Source organism: Theobroma umbraticum, unplaced genomic scaffold (genome assembly GCF_002168275.2).
Source record: "Theobroma umbraticum cultivar Fairchild unplaced genomic scaffold, ASM216827v3 scaffold_34.0, whole genome shotgun sequence".
Classification (NCBI taxonomy): Eukaryota; Viridiplantae; Streptophyta; class Magnoliopsida; order Malvales; family Malvaceae; genus Theobroma; species Theobroma umbraticum.
In genome coordinates this window covers 2,163,457-2,182,153 of record NW_018397275.1, presented here as the reverse complement: position 1 = coordinate 2,182,153, position 18,697 = coordinate 2,163,457, and the positions used below count along the sequence as shown (strand labels likewise).

The following is an 18,697-nucleotide window of genomic DNA, read 5'->3' as shown; positions in this document are numbered from 1 at the left end:
CCATGTGGGTGGAACTTACAAAGTCATTTCTTTTTTCTCTCTCAAAGGCATGGTTTGCCCAAGTTCCTAAAGCCTTCATTGCCTTTTTCGCTTTTCTTTTTGTTATTTCTTAGTTTTGTTTCTTTAGTTTCTTATTGGACCACCTTACCATCTAATGGTTCTTCATGCACCAATATTATCTTCATTTTTTTGGTTAAATATCCACCCTTCATTATCCTTCCATTCTTTGATCTATCTTCATGAATTCTCCATGCATTTCCATTTCATCCACCTTATTTCTGTCCAATAGTCTTTTATGCATTCTCTCACATTGTTTCACATTTGGTCTCCCATTTAGCCAATAATATTACATGCATATACACTTATTTTCTTTTAGTCCAACATTGCCACCAAGTGTCTATCATGCATAAATCTTCTATGCTTTCTTTAACTAGTAGAATTACATGCATATTTCACTTTGTACATTTGTCTCCTTTCTTTTTATTTGTCATACGGTGGAGGTCCCATATGTTCCCTACTACAAGTACATCCTTGCATGCATATCTTTGCATGAAATAGTATTTGTTACATACATATTCCATCTTTCCACATAATCTAATTTTTCTTAATTAGTTAATTCCATATAACTAAAAATGGTGAAATTGCACATGAGTCCTCGATTTTCTCCTTATTTACTATTTGACCTTCTAAACTTTTTATCCTTGTCAATTTGGTCTTTTAAACATTTCATAAATTGCAATTTGATCCTTTAACTTGTTCATAATTACAACTTCACCCTTTTACTTTTCATTATTTTCAATTCCACCCTTCAACTTATTATTCCTTTCAATTAGGTCCTCTCATCATTCCTTTAATTCCAATTTCCTTCTATTTTTCTTCCTTTTCACTTGTACAAATAAAATATCAAACTCATACTTCACCAAGGCATCACTATAATATTTAAATATATATTTACCCTCTCTTACTGTATTTAATAAAAGCATACGGGCCCCACTAATGTCGTTTTTTTTTAAAAATTCTTTCTTACTTTTTCTCCCCCACTTAGATTAGCCATATAGTCTTTCTTCATGACTAATTTCAATAACATATGAAATATTAATATTTTAATATTATTTTATTTTAAAATTCTCCATTTGTCTTCTCGAGTCTCAAAGTGTCTCACTTTGTCCTAGTTCGCTTCCAAATTGTATTTTTAACTCGCTACTTCATTCTTGATAAAATATTATTATTTTTATTATTTTAATATTATTTTCTCACGTACGAAATATTTTATTTCAAAATATTTCTTTCACCTATCACCGATCTTTGACACTTAAATTAGCATTAATTGACCCTTCATCTTGTCGATATAGTCTTACTGACTTCTATATGAGGGTACAGGGGGTTACAGCGGTGTTCTTAACCTTGCAAACATATACATTTCCCCATTGCCTACTCGATGAAAGAGTTAGAAGTGTTCAAGTTCCACATGACCATGTTCCAATAAAAAGCAGTTAATGGCAACCCAAATAGGAAGGTTTCCTTTGTGAGGTTTGTGACTACAAGAGAAAGTGTGTCTGATGTGGAAACTGAAAGAAGATGAGGTTTGGTTACTACTAAAGCTAAGATTGCAGTATGAGATAGAATCAGAATTTGGCATAGCATGTGAATTGGCCATTGTTCGAGAAGTGACTTTCGTGTGCATTCTTTGCTTTAGCAAGATTCTCAATTTATAGAAACTTGGACTCCTTGGAGAGAAGCATGAAAAAAAAAGGCATTTAATACAAACACACACACACACATACACACACATAGCAATTTTAGTTTCGCATAACATCTAATATTGTGAAAATTCAAACAGACTTTTGTATTGTATTTAATTAAACCATTATATATTTATTTTAAACCAAATAAGACCTAATGACTAATGATTGATTAATTATTGTTAGTCAAAATGACGTTTATATTGTTCAATACCACATGAAGTTGGCATATCATAATGAATGATGGCGTAGTATCCTTATGTGACTTGATGATAAGATAATGTGAAATTTTCATCCTCCACGTCACCACCACATGGATATAAAATGACAAATGATATTTTGATTAATTACAACTAGAAGTGCAGATGCTTGATTGAGCACAATAGAAGAATAGAAAAATAAGAGTTTATTTGAATTTTTTTAAATAGTTCAAAGGTATTTTAAAGTATTATGTCTTTTAATTTTTAACTAATTTTACATAAATGATTTAATACATAAATATCATATTTATAATGATAAAAATAAAATTTGATGGATCAAGTTTTGATTCATCCACAATTAATTAACCTTTTGTAAGGTAAATATTTTCATAAGAGAAAATTAAAATTAAATCAATTTTATGTCTAATATAAAAATTTCTTTGTCAAAAACAATATACTATAACTAATCGAAATTTAGTTAACAAATTTTGAAATTATACAGGCACAAGCGAAAAAGCACATGAATTCTCAAAAATAAATATATTTAAGTAAAATTTTAAAATTAATTTTTTACTTAGTAACTATTTAAAAATTATTTATTAACCTATTAAAAATTAAATAATTATGAAAAATAATTGAGTAAAATTTTATAAATTATAAATAATTATAAAATGACATATAATTCATAATAAAAAACAAAATAAAAAGGATAAAATACACTTAGTTTTATAAGTTTTAGCCATAATTACATGCAGGTTTATTAGTATTCAAAATGTAGAGTTTACCCAAAAAGAATATTTTCGTTGGACATAGAAATCTTGCCGTTAGTCAATTATCAATATTTCTATTAGTTTAATTACGTGGTATTATTTTTAAAATAATTTTATCTTTTATTAATTTTAAAAATTATCACTATAGAAATTATAATTTTTTATTTTTAAAATTTTTTCTCTCCTATTCAAAAAAAAAATAATTCTCCCTACCTTGCCTCTTGTCGATCAGCCACCTCATAGCTAAATCTAGTTGGGGTGCTCCAAATTTGGCTAGATTGTTCTGCTCCAAGGGAGCGCCGATCTAGTGCTCCCTAAGGGAGTGCAAGATCTAAGGTATGCAGCCAGATCTCGTGCTCCCTTATGGATATTCAACTGGATCTAACATTCCACAGCCAGATTTGGATGCGAGATGGTTAGTCAATATAAGGGAATGCTATTTGTCGACCTAAAAAAAGAGAAAATAGTGGAGAAAGGAGAATGGTATCTTAGACATTTCACATTTACTCATTAATGTTGTTTATATATTTGATATGAACTATTTATTTTGAATATTAATGGATTCATGTGTAATTACGGTTAAAACTTGAAAGAATTAGTGTATTATACCCAAATAAAAATTATGAGTCATCATTTGCATACTAGATTATAATTATTCATAAGTATACATATTTTTAAATTAAAAAGTTTGAAATATGGTTGCATTTGCGTAGTAAAACGTACTCTCTCAATTTTGGTTTCTACTTCAACAATTTGTTTTCGTTTTACTTTGTTCTCAATATTATATGGGTTATTTGGAACGAGGAAAATGAGCTTGTCTTCAAGGGAAAAGAATGAGATGGCATAAAGATACTCAAGCTTATCAAAGTCAGGGTTGTATAGTGGATGAAAGCTAAATGATGTGATTATAATTTCTTTAGTCGTGATCTTTCCAGATTTCCAAATCAGGGAGTTGTTCCAAAAAAAAGTCGAGTGCCCAAGGAAAATGTTGTGGGATCTAGGAACTGGCAAAATTGTTCAGACACTCGAGACCCAATCACCTGTCACCATTTCTGAAGTGAGTCAGGATGGTCGCTATATAACCACTGCTGATGGATCTACTGTTAAGTTTTGGGATGCAAATCAGTAAGTTTTGAGTAGGACTACTTTTGTAGGGTCTGTTCTTTTGCCACCATGGCTGCTGACATTTGTAATTGTTGTTATTAGTTTTGGATTGGTTAAAAGCTACTACATGCCATGCAATGTAGAATCAGCTTCATTGAAACCAAATCATGGCAATAAGTTCATTGCTGGAGATGAAGACATGTGGGTCCATGTGTTTGATTTTCATACTGGAGAAAAGATTGTTAGGTGCCTCTTGATTTTGTGAGATGAGCAGCAATATTGATGAAGACTTCAATAATGGCTAATGCGATCATAATTTTAATGGCGTTTTGTCATAGCGGTAAGAGTTGTAATCATGTTGTGCTTTAATTATATATTCGTGTAGGTTGCAACGAGGGTCACCATGCATGGTCCTGTCCACCCTGTATGTTTCTCACTTGGAGGGGAATCCTACGCTCCAGGATTTGAAGATGGTACCATTAGAATATGGCAGGCAGGCTCGAGGAATCATGAATGGAATGATTCAGAACATCCAAATGGACTTAGTGGAAGAGTGAAGGTAGAGGTCACTGGTAAGATTGAGAGTGGCCTTCATATCAGCCGGGAAGGGGAGAGGGATAAGGCTACAAACGCATGACAATGACATGGTCTTAAGTTTGTGAAGGGCATTCTAGAAACAATGCTTGTTGGGCTGTAGAATTGTGGGTGTCAATTGCTCGTCCTGTCCATGGAAATAAAATGACTTTCCTTCCAAAGTTCCTTGTATCTTTTTTTTCTACTCCAGTCTTCGATTTGTAAGAAATCCAAGGATATGCACTTAAACGACGCCGTTTTGGGGCTTGATAAGCACCTCTCAAACGATGCCGTATTTTTCAATGCCGATATATATATATATATATATATATTATATAATAATAAAATTTTATATATATATATATATATATATATATATATATATATATATGAATATCAGAGCGTAGTTCCTCCCTTGTCCTGTTGTCCTTCTGTTCGCTCTCTCTTCAACTTCCTTCCCGAGTCGTCGGCCGTTGCTCACCGGTGCCGCTCAAGAAACGGCTCCGATTCTCGGTATCCCTTCTTTTGGGTTCAACATGTTTAATTTTGCTTTTCTTCCATTTTCTTTTTTTTTTTTCTGGAGAACGCATTTCGCATTTTCCTTTCATTTTCAAGTTCATGTTTTCTTGTTTTTTCTGTTTTATTTTTATTATTTCATTTTCTTGTATTTTTTCTGGAGAACCCATTTCGCATTTTCCTTTCATTTTCCAGTTCATGTTTTCTTGTTTTTTCTGTTTTGCTTTCTTTTTCTTCCCTTTTCTCTGGAGAACCCATTTTGCATTCCCTTTCTTTTTCCGGTTCATATTTTCTTGTTTTTCTGTTTTATTTTCTTTGTTTTCCCTTTTCTTTTATTTTCTTTTGGAGAACCCATTTTGCGACTTAATAAGCCCCCTCAAAATTTAAATGCTTATATAAAAATAGGCTCTCTCGCAACGTCCTTCCCTTTTTTTGCTTTCTAAGTTGCCGGACCGCCGCCCTCTTCATCGCTGACCGTTGTTCACCGCCACAAGACCTGCTTGAGCCGCTCTTCCGATCCTCGGTATCCCTTCTTTCTCTGTTTGACATGTTTTCTTGTTTTTCTGTTTTATTTTCTTTTATTTGTTTGCATGCATTTCCATTTTGGCTCTGATTCTTGGTATCGCTTCTATTAGAGATAAATTTATTTATAATATCAAGTATGATACCTACATTTTATAAATAGCATTTGTTAGTGGTTGCAATGGCATTAATATTCCTGTCATCGTTAACGCTGAAATTTTGAGTAGGAAAGAAAGTAGGACCGTTCTACTGTGCTTGAGGAAGAAGAAATGATACTGCCTTAGCAGATGCTTAGCCAACAAAATTTGAGTTTTAAACTCTCCATAGAAACTCACCTTGCCACACCTAGATAATTGATTCTGTAAAAGCCAAAATCAATCAAAAGGCTGCTTTGTCATTAATATAGACTCTATAAGAGAACAAAGGCACAACGTCTTGAATTTACAATTTCTTTGTTAGAATCTATAGGAACCATCTCTGCATCTCCGTAAACAAATTTTAAATAAAACACGAATTCGATCTTTGGAGAGGTGGTGCCTACAAAGTGACAGCTACATTCCGTTGGAATAACTAAACTATTTTCTGAGCTTTTACAACGGCATTTGTGCCACTCTTGACACTTGAATAACTTTCCATGATTTTCAGTTCTCAGGATTTCATCAAATTTATTGCTGCTATATCCAGCAGCATAAACCTTCCTAACTGTTGAAATAAGGTCCACAAACATTGATGCAACTGTATCATGAACGTCAGCTACTGTCCACTGGCTTCTATCTGATTTCAATTCTTGAAGCAGGAATTTTTGCATCAAACTAAGGAGGTATCTAGAGTGTTTGGATCATTATGTTTTGTATTTACCATTTCAAGTGATAGAAAGTAATTTGATAAAAGAGCTACTATGTGTGTTTTCATAGGTTATCTTTATAGGCATAAAAGGCTACAAGCTATACGATTTGGAGATGCATAATGTCTTTGTATCTAGGGATGTCATTTTTCATGAACCTGTGTTTCCTTTTAAACATTTGCAACAAAGAGCTGATTCTTATACTTCATTGCCCATTCTGCATGACACAGCTTCATCAACATTTGATTTGCTTCATTCTTTTAATTCACCTGGTGTCACTTTACATTCACATATTCATCCATTACATACCCGTCAAGAGCATGAAGTCGACGCAAGTAATTATGATTCTCAAAATACCATTTCCCCAGAAAACAATGTTTCTGAAAATAACGTAACCACTGATTCTATAAATTCTCAACTTCTTAGAAAGAGTAATAGCGCTAGAAATCCGCCAAAGTACCTTTTGCCTACCAATGTGATCTACCTTCTTCTCATTCCAATTCTGTTACTCATTATCCAATAACTAAGTACCTGTCTACATCACAGTTATCTACCTCTCATGAAGCCTTTACTTCTATCCTTTCTAATATATCTGAACCAAGTCATTATCATCAAGCTGTGAAGTATGCACAATGGAGAGATATTATGAATTCTGAAATCTGTCATATAATTTCCTTCATTAAATGAATAAATTTATCTCTAATACCTTCTTTTCTGTGTAACATGTTTTCTTGTTTTTCTGTTTTATTTTCTTTTTCTTCCGTTTTCTTTTATTTTCTCTGTTTCCTCCAGGTCTCTTAATCAACTGAGGCATTTTTGCAGTGTTGACCATCCACCTATGTCACGTATTCCAGCCGATCTCATTCCCGACATACTTTGTCGACTTCCCGTGGAGACACTACTCCGCTTCAAATGTGTGTCCAAGCTGTGGGCATCCCTAATAGATAGTTCAGATTTCGCCCAACTTCATCTGCATCAGTCCTTGAAAACCAACACCAATTTCAAGCTTGCCCTTGTTAACAATACAACGCAGGATGCGAATGCTTATTCAGTGGACTTCGACTCGTCATGCAACTCGGTGTAAATCCCTCACCCGTTTTCATCTAAGAGATTCCAACATCGATCTATAATATTTGGTTCCTGCAATGGTTTACTTGCTGCATGCCATAATATACAAGGCGCCATTGCTTTGTGGAATCCATCAACCAGAAAATGCCATTATCTGCCAACACCCGGTGATGATATAATGGATCATGATATAGTACCTAGACATTGATGTTATGACAATACAGTACTTGGATTTGGGTATGATGTCCGTAACAGTGACTACAAGGTGGTTAAAATGCTCAGATCCAAGACCCGAAATTGCTTCAAAGTTATGGTTTATAGTCTGAAAGCTAAATCTTGGAGGAGGATAAAGGATTGCCCTTATGACCATCCTCGGGTTTTTGTTGACGATGCTTATGTAAATGGTGCCCTGCATTGCGTAGGGGATGAAAGAGGCAAATTTTCTGGAGGTAAATTGATCCTTGCTCTTGATCTTGGTATTGAGGAATATTATGTGGTTCCTGAAGGTGACATAAGCTCCAGGAAGGAAAAATGTGGCTGTGATGGTACAATTTTCTCTTACATGAATGTGGGGGTGTTGGGAGGATGCTTATGTGTTTTTCGTTGGCACACAACTTGTACACCCCTTCATCTAAATTTATGGGTGATGAAGGAATATGGAGCCGGAGAGACTTGGACTGAACTACTTAATCTGTCACAACACATATGTCCGATAAATGTGATCACCACTAGAGCTGTAGCATATTCCAGGAATGGTGAAAAAATATTGGTAGATTATAATGGAGGTACATGGCCTGTTTGGTTGAATCTGGAGAATGAAACAAGGGAGCGTCTCCTTAGTCCAGGGGGACCCAGATGCCGATGGTTTTCTACAGCGATATATGTGGAAAGCCTTGATTCTTTCTATTAAAAAACTGATTCAATAAACCTTGTTTAGCTTGTCATGCTTGGCGTTTCACCTTGAATAGTAGCGTCTCAATGGAAGTCTTTTTTTTTTTTTTTTTGAATCTTGAAAGTCTTACCTTGCCTTTGTTTGTCCATTCTAAATTCTCCACAAGTTAAGACTCAAAGCCTTTTTCTTCTTACTATGTCCTCTACAATTATCCAATTGCAATTTGGTTGTTCAGTTGATATATAGTCTAGTCTAGATGGTTGTTATGATCTTGTGTGCATTATGTATACAGAATATCTTTTGTACAGGCCTTTCCCTCAGGTTGCTAAGTGATCTCTGTTGATTTGTGTGGTCTTGTATGATCCCATAATAAGCAGCCTGGTGTTTTGGTAAGGACATCCTTGCATTGCAGTCACACTGGAGGTATTTTGCGACCATTGAAGTGCTGTCCGACTGCCTGAAGGTAGTTTTTTTTCTTGTTCTAAATTGATGATTTATTATGGCTAATCGCATTCCAAAAAATATTTTGAAAACATAAAACATGTTTGGCAAAGATAATGTTGCTTCATGTTGGAATTGTTGTAAATATAAGGGTCCGTTTGGTATCAGGGATGTATGCCACATTCCCTGCAATGTGACTTATTAAATTACATTGCAGTGTTTGTTTTGTAACAGATCACTGCAATGTAAGATTGCAATGCAATCACATTACATTACACTCTGCAATGTTCTTAAAGACAATTTTACCTTTCAACTTTATTATCTTATTAAAAATATTTTATAATATTATAATTAAAATAAAATATATAATATAAGAATAAAAATTAAAATAAAATAAAATATAAAAAATTAATATTTATATAATATAGATAAAACAAATTAAAATAAAATATATAATATAAAAAATATATTAAAGAAATGAAAATAAAATATATAAAATTATAATAATAAATAAAAATAAAATATATGATATTAAAAATATATTTAAAATATGATATTATATAAAAATTAATAATATATTAAATTTATATTTTAATAATTAAGGGTAATTTTGACAATTAGTATTACATTTCCACTAAAGTACTTGTAAATCAAACACTGCAAAGTTATCTTCCCTGCATTTTAATCATTATTTTACTTACATATCAAACACTGTAATGTTATTTTCCCTGTAATCGCATTACTTGCAATCACATTACCTGTAATCACATTACATTGTAATACCTGTAATCACATTACATTGTAATGTACCAAACGCCACCTAACAGTTTTTTACGCATAATGAAAGTTTTAAGAATAAAAAATAACAAAATATTAAATAAATTAAATTAAAAAATTTTAAATGTGGATATTAAACAAATATTATTTAATCATGTTATGGTTTAATATAATTTAAATAGCATAATAATTATATAAAATATTAAATTATATATAATTATAAAATATTAATTAATTAATTATTGAAGACTACAATTCTATACCACATTAATTGATCTGATTTAATATTACTTTATCACATGATATCATAATAATTAATCTTATTGCAAAGTAATGTTATTTAATATTAACAGTTTCATAATATCAAATTATTTAATTTTAAATAAAATAATTTCATAATAATTGTTATAGTTTTAATATTCTATGAATGAATATTATTCAATTATATAATGTTATTTTAAGTAGTACTAAATAACCAAATAATATTATTAAATTTCTTATACTGAAAAACATGATATAATCTTAAATCATTTAATATTAGATTTAACTATTCATTAATAATAAATAATATAAATTTATAATTTATATCAATTATTAAATTATTTTATTGAAAAATATTATTTCATAATGTACTACTTAATATTTTTTCAAATATATCTAATATATTCAATAAATCCGTATAATCTTACAATTGAAGTGTTGTGACAGATGTTGGAACTCATTATATATAAACTTTATTTCATAATCTACAGCAAGTGTTGTACTATTATTTTATTGGTACTCATTATGTAATTTGCTTTAAAACTTTATATATTCTAGTACAATAATTTGTCTTCAAATTATTGAATGAATAATACATATAATAAAAATTATTTAAAAACGTAATAAAAAATATATCCCTTTCTATAAACAGAAAATTTTACCAACATAGATAAATAATGCACCATTCCAGTGAGAATACCAGCTGCTAAAGAGAATAATTAGTTACATTTAACGCAAGAAAAAATGTGCATAAAAAGGGGGTCACCGTTACTTAATGCAAAATGCCCCAATCAACAAAAGTAGTGCAGGGCCTCAAGGAAACATGATGTAAATGGAAACAAGATTATGTACACTAGCATTGTTTCTTCCATGACCCATCTCGTCCCCAACCATTCTAGTTTCTCTTCAGGAATCTCCTTTTGGAAATACCAGGAAGACAACAACAATCACTACGAAGCTCTCTTAGCATACTGCCTCTAGAACTAGACCTGCTTTAACTAGGATGCAGACAACCCAGTTGCAGAAGTTCCTCGGATAAACCCAAAAACACATTCAAACCTACAGGAAATGAACTCAAATAAGCAGCAGTGATCATTAGGTGGAGAAAACATGTACATTTTGAGATCGAATTCAGAAACATAATTCAATTTGTGATCTATCTAAAACTGGTTACGCAACTTCTTCATCTTTTTTTAATAAGGAAAATAATTTCCCAAAGAGAAATTCATATCATTATTGGTAACAACATTTGGGGTATTCTAATCTTAAACCTAATAGACAAGTTGAAACAAAGTCTACAACACCCGAAAACAACATACCAGTCTGACACTTTACAATCTCTATACAGAACTAATATCTATGCAATGCAAGGAGCGATGAAGAAATAAAAAAAGGGGAAAATTAATGGAACAGGCACAGTTACAATTACTCACAAAAGCATGGAGAAGAGGTTTGGTCTGGAAATTTTGTCACGATCGTTTTCTGCTTCGGCTCCCAGGACCAGCATATGTCCTCATACTGATGGGCTCAGCTGAATTGTGCAACTCTCTCTGACCAACCAAAGCACTTCCTCGGAATCCATGAGATGAAGCATGAAGAGGAGAACTTGGCCCACTCCCCCTGAAGGCTCCAGTCTCCAAAGTTTTAGCTTCATCAGTCAGCATTGCTAACTGTTTTAACAAAAGTTGTTAAGTCTCCAAAATAAATTTCATATCAGAAAGAATTTGATGATATCATAAACCAGCAAAGAGAAATATAGCATTGATTGTGTCTATATCCAAGGACCACTCAAATAGAATAAGATCATATTCCACCAAGCATGCCTTGTCCAAAGAAAAAATGGAAAGCAATACTCCTATCCAAAGCGCATCAGTCAGAGAAGTAATCTGGACAATTCTTTGACAAAATTGGTAAATGGAGTTTGCAAAAAGTATGGGAACTTCCCCAAATATGACAGGTAAGCCAGTCTAAAAGTAAATTTAACTTTTATCGGAGATATGTTAAAATTAAGAGAACCTGCTATACCAAACAACTCAGTTTCATTCTGTACCTGAATTTCATTCTCTTTTAATCGATCCTGAAGTGCGTTGATGGCAGGACTTAAACTGCAAATTATAGAAAGAACATAAGTACAAACATAAAAGCAATCACAAATGATTAAAAGAGGTCTTCATTTGTTTCAAACCAGTATTCAATTAACTTGCACATGGACGCCTGATATGTTGAAGTGTGATGGATAAAGGAAAGGGGATGCACTTTGCCGTCTCTAAGTCAAATGAAGCAAGTTAGAATTGGTGATAAATGATAAGTTAAAATTAGAAAAATAAAAATACTTATGAATGGTATACTAAATTCAGATTAATAAAACCTCATATTTTGCAAGATGGCTTGGTTATATGCTGCCCGCTCCTCTTCATATAGTACACGTTGCAAATCCGTAAATGACATTAATGGTGAGTCAAGATTAACAAGAGAAGATGTTGGCAAAACATGAAGAGGAATTTCTTTCCTGACATACTCTGCACCACTGTCAGCCAAAAAAAAAAAAACAAGATGAGGATTGCTCTATACGAACTCCAGATAGAATAAGACAAAATTGATTACCAGATGAAAATGCACCAGAAAGATATATGCAACTGCAGGCACATGCCAAAGCACACATGCATGCATGCGTGCGTTTTTGTGTATATGCTAGCCAAATGATCTCCTTTGCACAAATTCAAGATCTCTGAGTGACAATTCCAAAAAGGTATCATGAGATCAAGTACATACTCATTTATACCTCATGTCCATGTTTGAGCGGTGCATGGCTTCTTGCATGCTTTCTGACATATCCATGGGGTCAATATCAACAACAGCATTCTGTATATTACTAGCATTATAGTTTCCTCCGCTTTGCTCTCTCCCTAAATAGTTGGCATCAGCATTAGCGAAGAAACCTCCCAAGTCAACAGATCGTCCCCCACCCTGGGCCAATTCCATATGCAGAAACATTGAAAGAGAATCATAAGGAAGAACAAGCATGAAATATGACGCAGAGAATAAAAGCATGAAACAAATAATAAGTACAACAACAAACTTAAGAGTGGTCACCACTCTTGTAAAACACATTGTTTAGATACCCAGCCATTTTCACCACATTAGTACAAATGAAAAATAAATACCATATCTTACCTTAGGATAGTTCTCCAAAGGAAGCAAAAACCTCAATTATAATTTAAAAGCTAAATGTATTGCATTGCATTCAAAATGTTCTATTCCCAGCAAACATACAGACAAGACATTACAACATTGTTTTCAAGCAACTAAGCATACTTCAATTAGGCTTTCTCCTACATAGAAGATAGAAATGGACCTTGGTTTATTGACCTTATGGAGTATATGATCTTAAATACAGCACAATGGTGCAATACTATCTACACAGCTGATCCTGCATAGTAAAAAGGTTCAGTTTGTTGTTTTCTGTTATAAGCTTTCTTCTCCGCAGACAGACAGCAGGAATAGCCCAGTGCTTGCCTTCAAGTAAAAACCTTTCTCATTTTTTCCAAAAACATAATTCCTTAGTGAGGGATTTAGAGAGACCACTAAGAGATACCATATACTAGAGACAAGTTAAACAAAGTAATAGCGAATCTAAACAATAACCACCTCTTTTATGCCAAGCTAAAATCAAGTGCAGCATACATCAAATATGTTCCATTCCATTACCTAAAACATTCCTTATTCCCTCTTCTTTTTTCTGGTTTAAGAGCCCTAATATTTAATAAGATATATGACATATTTTAACTTTGTAATCAGAAATGGTACCTTATTGGATACCAGAGTCAATCTGGAATCACCAGTGTCTTGCAGAGGACTATCTACTTTTGCAGATCCCAATGTCACTGATAGATTTTCAGAAGAACTTAAAGATGACTCAAGATCAATGACTGAACTTCTATTCACTGGAGATAAAGCAACAGGTCCTGATGCATGACTCTGCTTCCCATCCGATGACTGAAAAGCAATGACTTGGATTCTTCCCACCTGAAATTAACAAAATTTTATTTTGACCTTTGCAGGGTTAAAAATACTTTTATAAGATGAGTTTTAGTTTATCTATCATCCACGAAGCACTAACCTTGTTTGTATCTTCACTAAAACAAGAAAATATTAGTCCAATAAATCCAGAATCTAGAAGTTGATACATTGCCTGAGTCCTCACATCTGCAGAAAGTAGGGGATGGGAGATACTTTTAAGTGCCCAGCAACCAATCATAAATACGCAGCTATCTAAAAAGAAATAACTATAAGTAGTCTTCAGTTAAAATAAATGGCCAATAAGGTCAGTTCAATACTTCAGAATTCCAATTGTGCTTATAGCAGAGATTGATCACAACAAATGATAAATCCTCTTCTTTAGAGCCTTGTTTCACAACAAGCAAGCACTCTAAGCTCAGCTACACAGGTTCAAATTTAGGAAGTGTGATTCCACACTTGCTAGGTTTAAACTTACAGCGAACAAAAATAAATAAAGCATCCGAATTTGGCATTTAATGGGTTAAATTTAAAACACAGCCAATAAAAAAGGAAAGTGTACCAGAAAATTGTATAACTTAGACATGCAAAATGGCTAATCATTCTTCCATTCAATAATTCATGAGACAAAATAGTAATAAATTCACTGAAGAGAATAGTGAATACTACTTAGGATTTTAAAAATTAATTGAATGTGAAGTGAAAATTTTCACTTAAAACTCGAAGAAAACAGCACAGAAAACTGAAGCACTTTAATAAACATTGTTTTCAATTCATAAAAAAGGTAATAAAAAATCACATCAGTCTCCTAGCTATTTTGATGTAGAGCTTCAAACACACAAATATATTTCTCTTGGAAAAAAGATGGAGCAACAAATTAATTTTGCAAAAAGAAAACTAAAGTTCAAAGCTTACCAACATGAGAAGGAAGAACTGTTATATGAGGATGTGAATGGTACCACCCAATCACTCTTGTTGTTCTGCCAGTTGATGCCGTCATTCTGTGCCTTGAAGTTAATTTCACAACAAAACTAACAACCTCGGACATATCACCATGCATCAGAACATGCAAAAGATATTTATATTCAAAGTTATAGCAGCTCTACATTTTCATGCCAAAGGGGTAAGAAGAGCATTAATTTTATGTTAGCACTTCAATGACTTTCGGTGAAAGCAGGTAAGCAGAAAAACTATCATGCCACATTAAACATCACGGGCAGATTTATAACCATAGCTTCACATAATTACACAAATTATTAACTTGATACCACAAATATGTCATATTGCACAAAACAAATAAACCATTTCTTTTTGACACATATTAACAAATTACAAGGTTTGAATCATTACTAAAGAACCACAGCAAATGCCAAAGCAAGCATCTTGAAAATTAACTTCTATATTGTAATGAAGACCAAATAATTTTAAAACAAAGATGGAATAATTGCACAAAGATTAAGGATATATCAGCTTGAGCTGATGCAGCTGCCAACTGTTCAGGATTTGTCTCTACTCGGTCCTTCCGCCGATCTGATCGTGATTGCGGTGATGCTCCCCATATCAATGCAGTAACATTTCCATCTTTTGAGTACTAAAATTTGCAACATGTCAACAAAGTATCATAAACAGGGTCACATAAGAATAGGGAACAGAAAAAGACCAATGAGAAACCATCATATTAATACTCTGTAATACTCTTTGGTAGGAACCAAAGATTACTATGATCAGATTGTTCATCAGTTATTGCCTGTATACAAGAGTTTCAAGTTCCTAGTACAGTATTTGAGTAAAAGTACAAATCAGATGCAAAGTTCCACAAAGTCAAAATGAACGAAAAGGTGGATACGCTTCCAACATTATTTTTGTGAAATACATCAAACATACATTTGAAGCCATGTCGAACAAGCCCCAGTACAAAGAACGCCAGAACTGGAATGTCCACATCAGCGTGAGGGAAAAAAAACACAAGTATTCAAATAAGCTCGACACAAAGAGTAAGGTGTTAACTTCTTTAGCTAATCTGCACTAGCCAAACTGAACTAGAATTTGTTAAAATCACAGTTCAGTAAACAAACAAAATACCTAAGATGTAAACAAATTCTCAACATCTACAAAGCATTTGAGGCTCCAGTAGCAACAAGACAACATTGTTAATTTACATATATACAATTTAAGTGGCGTGAAATAGGACATAAATTAATCGACTTGACAACCCCAAATGACGTTGAATCGAAACAAGAAATTTTCAAAACTAAAAACTTCTCTTTTTAATGAAGAGGAATGAAGTAATAACTAAGAACACCAAAGTCTACACGAAATCAGGGAAAACTAACAAAGGCAGAACCCCAAAATCCCATTCCTGAAACCAACCAGAAAAGCACAAAAAAAAAAAAAACACCAATCAACTTCAATTTCACTCTCAGTAAAAGCATAGAATGTGATAAGGAAAAAGATAAAAATGAACTTTGAAATCAAATATAACCTACAACATATGAATGAATGAATGAATGAATAATAAAAGCTAGTATTTGCAACTTCAATTCTCCTCTTACTAAAAGCACACAAGTTTATAAAGAAAAAGAAAAGGATAAAACTTGAATTCGAATTTAACCCACAGCAGATTACCAAGTAGAATAGAAATTGGAAGAATATAATCAAATTTTGACTAAAATTTCAAAAACCCATATCAGCTAACAATTCAAAAAATCCAAGGTATTTCACAGCCAATCCCCATATCAACATCAGCACCATATACGAATTACATTACGAAATAATCCCACAATTAAAAGTCAAAAATAAAAAAGGTTGGATTTTGAGACAGGAGATTTATGTAAAAACAATCACTAAAAAAAAAAAACCAAACAAACCTCAATATCGCCGAGCAGAAGACCCATGATCTCTTCAGTTTCAGTAGACAATGCATGCGTGAGACAAGTTAACCAAACATCCTCAGACATTTTCACACATGTTAAAGACATTTCTGTTTACGAGTACACCACCAAAAATTATATAGATAAATTTTCTTATCTAAAAAAAAAAAACTGTCGTCTTCTTTCTTTTTTTTTTGGCTCTGCTTCTGGCTCCTATGAAGATCTTTGGAAGATTTTCACTTCTCCGAAGAGGCTTCTTCTTTCTTTGGGGCGAAGGGTCTTACTGGACAGGAAAGTATAAAGAGGAATAGAGTAGGGCCAGTTGTAATTTAGTTGTTGACAACCATAAAATCTAGACCGTTGGATTTCTTACATTAAATCCATTCCTTTGGATTCCTGCGACCTTTTTGCTTTTGATGATGATTCTATATTTACATTTCTTTTTCTAAATTAAAATCTTTATTCTTAAATAACGGTAATTTTTTAAACTTATTTTTTGAAAACTAAAAACTTTAATCCGGTAAAACCCAAAAAGGCCATTAAAATTCTTTAAAAAATACTTTAATCTCTCTTATTTCAAAATAATATTTTTAGTCCCTTAATTACTAACATCATTAGTCAATAGTTAAAAAAAATTATAACCAATACTAATAAATATTTTAAAATACAAATGTCTTTTTAAAAACACCTACTCATGCTTGCTTCTAAAACTTAATAAAATTTATTTTGATATTAATAAAATTAATATTTGACAAAAAAACTTAAATTTTCATAAAATTCTAAAATGGTATTTGTGAATGCAGTAATTTAACACTCTTTAATAGTTAATAAAATTCAATATGTGACTGAGAAGAAAGAAATTTAAAATTTTCCAAATATAGTAATCAAGTCAAAATTTTTTATGTCACCTATAAACTTTAGTCTCAAAGAACAAATTTTGAGTCAAATTATTTCAATAAAAATTAAAAATCACAAATAAAAAATTAATCTCTTAACTTGACACCATTAAATTTGAAATATCCATCATTGAACAAAATATTTACTTTTTAATTTTTTTTTAATAAAAAAAGTTCTCAAACTGTTGAAAAAATAAAAGGTTTAATGATAATAGACTTTACTTAGAAAGAATTTATGGTTTTAAGGCAGATACAATTTCAAATTTTCAAGCCTTCAAATAAAAATGTTTTATGTTTTTTTTATTAAGGTTTTTAAGGGACTGATGAGCAGACTTTTCTCAAAAATATATGTTTAAATTAAAAAAATAATATAAAGGTTATTTATATCTTTAAACATTTATATAATATTAGGTCTAATTTTTTTAACTATTGACTACAATATTAACAATCAAAAGACCAAAAATATAATTTTGAAATTAAAAAGACCAAAGTATCCTTTTAAAATGTTTTGAGGGGCTTTTTGAATGTTACTCTATTTTAATACATGTCAATGCAATATCAATGCGTACATGATCCCACATCACAATTAAATTTTTAAATATAATGTTTTAAAAAGTTCTTTAACTATTTAAAAAATGTTAAATAAATCTTTATTCCTTTATTAGGTTCATTCAAAAATTTATAATTTTATTTTGAATCAAATAAGTACTTATGACTAAACCTTGACTGGTTGCAACTATTTAAAATACTACTTATCATTTTATACTCGCGTGTCTTAACATAACATTGACATGATGTAAAGGGTGAAAAATACTTAATAATCATGTCATCTTGTCACATTAGTATGTGATATCATCATCCATTATGACATATTAACCTATCACGTTAAGGTTATATAATATAAAATGATAAGTATCATTTTAATTATAAAAATTTATTTAATTTAAAATATAAATATAAAAACTTAATTAAACAAAATAAAAAATAAAAACTTATTTAAAATTTTTAAAACAATTTAATAACATTATTTTTTAAGTTGGATATTATTTTTTTTGTAATATTTCATGTTTTTATCCTCTTTCTTGGCTTCTCACAACTATTATGTCTTTACCAAGACTAATCAAGTTTTGAACAAAGCATAAATCATGACGCAAGGCAACCAAGCCATAACATAAATATTTTTTCATTAGCTGCCATTCAACGA

General features: G+C 31.7%; 2 protein-coding genes and 1 pseudogene across 3 annotated transcripts; 2 read left to right on the top strand and 1 right to left on the bottom strand.

The window, feature by feature from the left end:
* The first annotated feature begins 3,697 nt into the window (after positions 1-3,697).
* On the top strand, positions 3,698-4,453 carry LOC110427547 (uncharacterized). The gene is made up of 3 exons (XM_021443101.1): positions 3,698-3,837; positions 3,919-4,057; positions 4,202-4,453. Exons 1-3 carry the CDS (start codon positions 3,698-3,700, stop codon positions 4,451-4,453), a joined length of 531 nt encoding a protein of 176 aa, XP_021298776.1.
* Positions 4,454-4,857: 404 nt separating this feature from the next.
* Positions 4,858-8,497, top strand: LOC110427396 (F-box protein CPR1-like; annotated as a pseudogene). Its single transcript, XR_016352060.1, has 2 exons — positions 4,858-4,902; positions 7,094-8,497. The product of XR_016352060.1 is annotated as an F-box protein CPR1-like (transcript).
* A 1,902-nt stretch (positions 8,498-10,399) lies between these two features.
* LOC110427395 (uncharacterized) lies at positions 10,400-16,875 on the bottom strand. The gene is made up of 11 exons (XM_021442899.2): positions 16,595-16,875; positions 15,193-15,318; positions 14,643-14,730; positions 13,831-13,916; positions 13,518-13,736; positions 12,493-12,677; positions 12,079-12,237; positions 11,896-11,976; positions 11,761-11,815; positions 11,144-11,380; positions 10,400-10,769 (listed from the first exon to the last, which is right to left on the bottom strand). The coding sequence occupies exons 1-10, from the start codon at positions 16,703-16,705 to the stop codon at positions 11,180-11,182; spliced, it is 1,311 nt and encodes a 436-aa protein (XP_021298574.1). The 5' UTR covers positions 16,706-16,875; the 3' UTR covers positions 10,400-10,769; positions 11,144-11,179.
* Positions 16,876-18,697: the final 1,822 nt, after the last annotated feature.

Excerpts from the sequence above, each read along its gene's own strand:
- LOC110427395 (XM_021442899.2), bottom strand. The coding sequence starts at position 16,705 with ATGTCTTTAACATGTGTGAAAATGTCTGAGGATGTTTGGTTAACTTGT. Across the intron at positions 13,737-13,830 it reads TTAGTGAAGATACAAACAAG|GTGGGAAGAATCCAAGTCAT; the intron begins GTTAGTGCTTCG and ends TGTTAATTTCAG. Across the intron at positions 11,977-12,078 it reads GCCATCTTGCAAAATATGAG|AGACGGCAAAGTGCATCCCC; the intron begins GTTTTATTAATC and ends CATTTGACTTAG.
- LOC110427547 (XM_021443101.1), top strand. The coding sequence starts at position 3,698 with ATGTTGTGGGATCTAGGAACTGGCAAAATTGTTCAGACACTCGAGACC. Across the intron at positions 3,838-3,918 it reads AAGTTTTGGGATGCAAATCA|TTTTGGATTGGTTAAAAGCT; the intron begins GTAAGTTTTGAG and ends TGTTGTTATTAG. Across the intron at positions 4,058-4,201 it reads TTCATACTGGAGAAAAGATT|GTTGCAACGAGGGTCACCAT; the intron begins GTTAGGTGCCTC and ends ATATTCGTGTAG.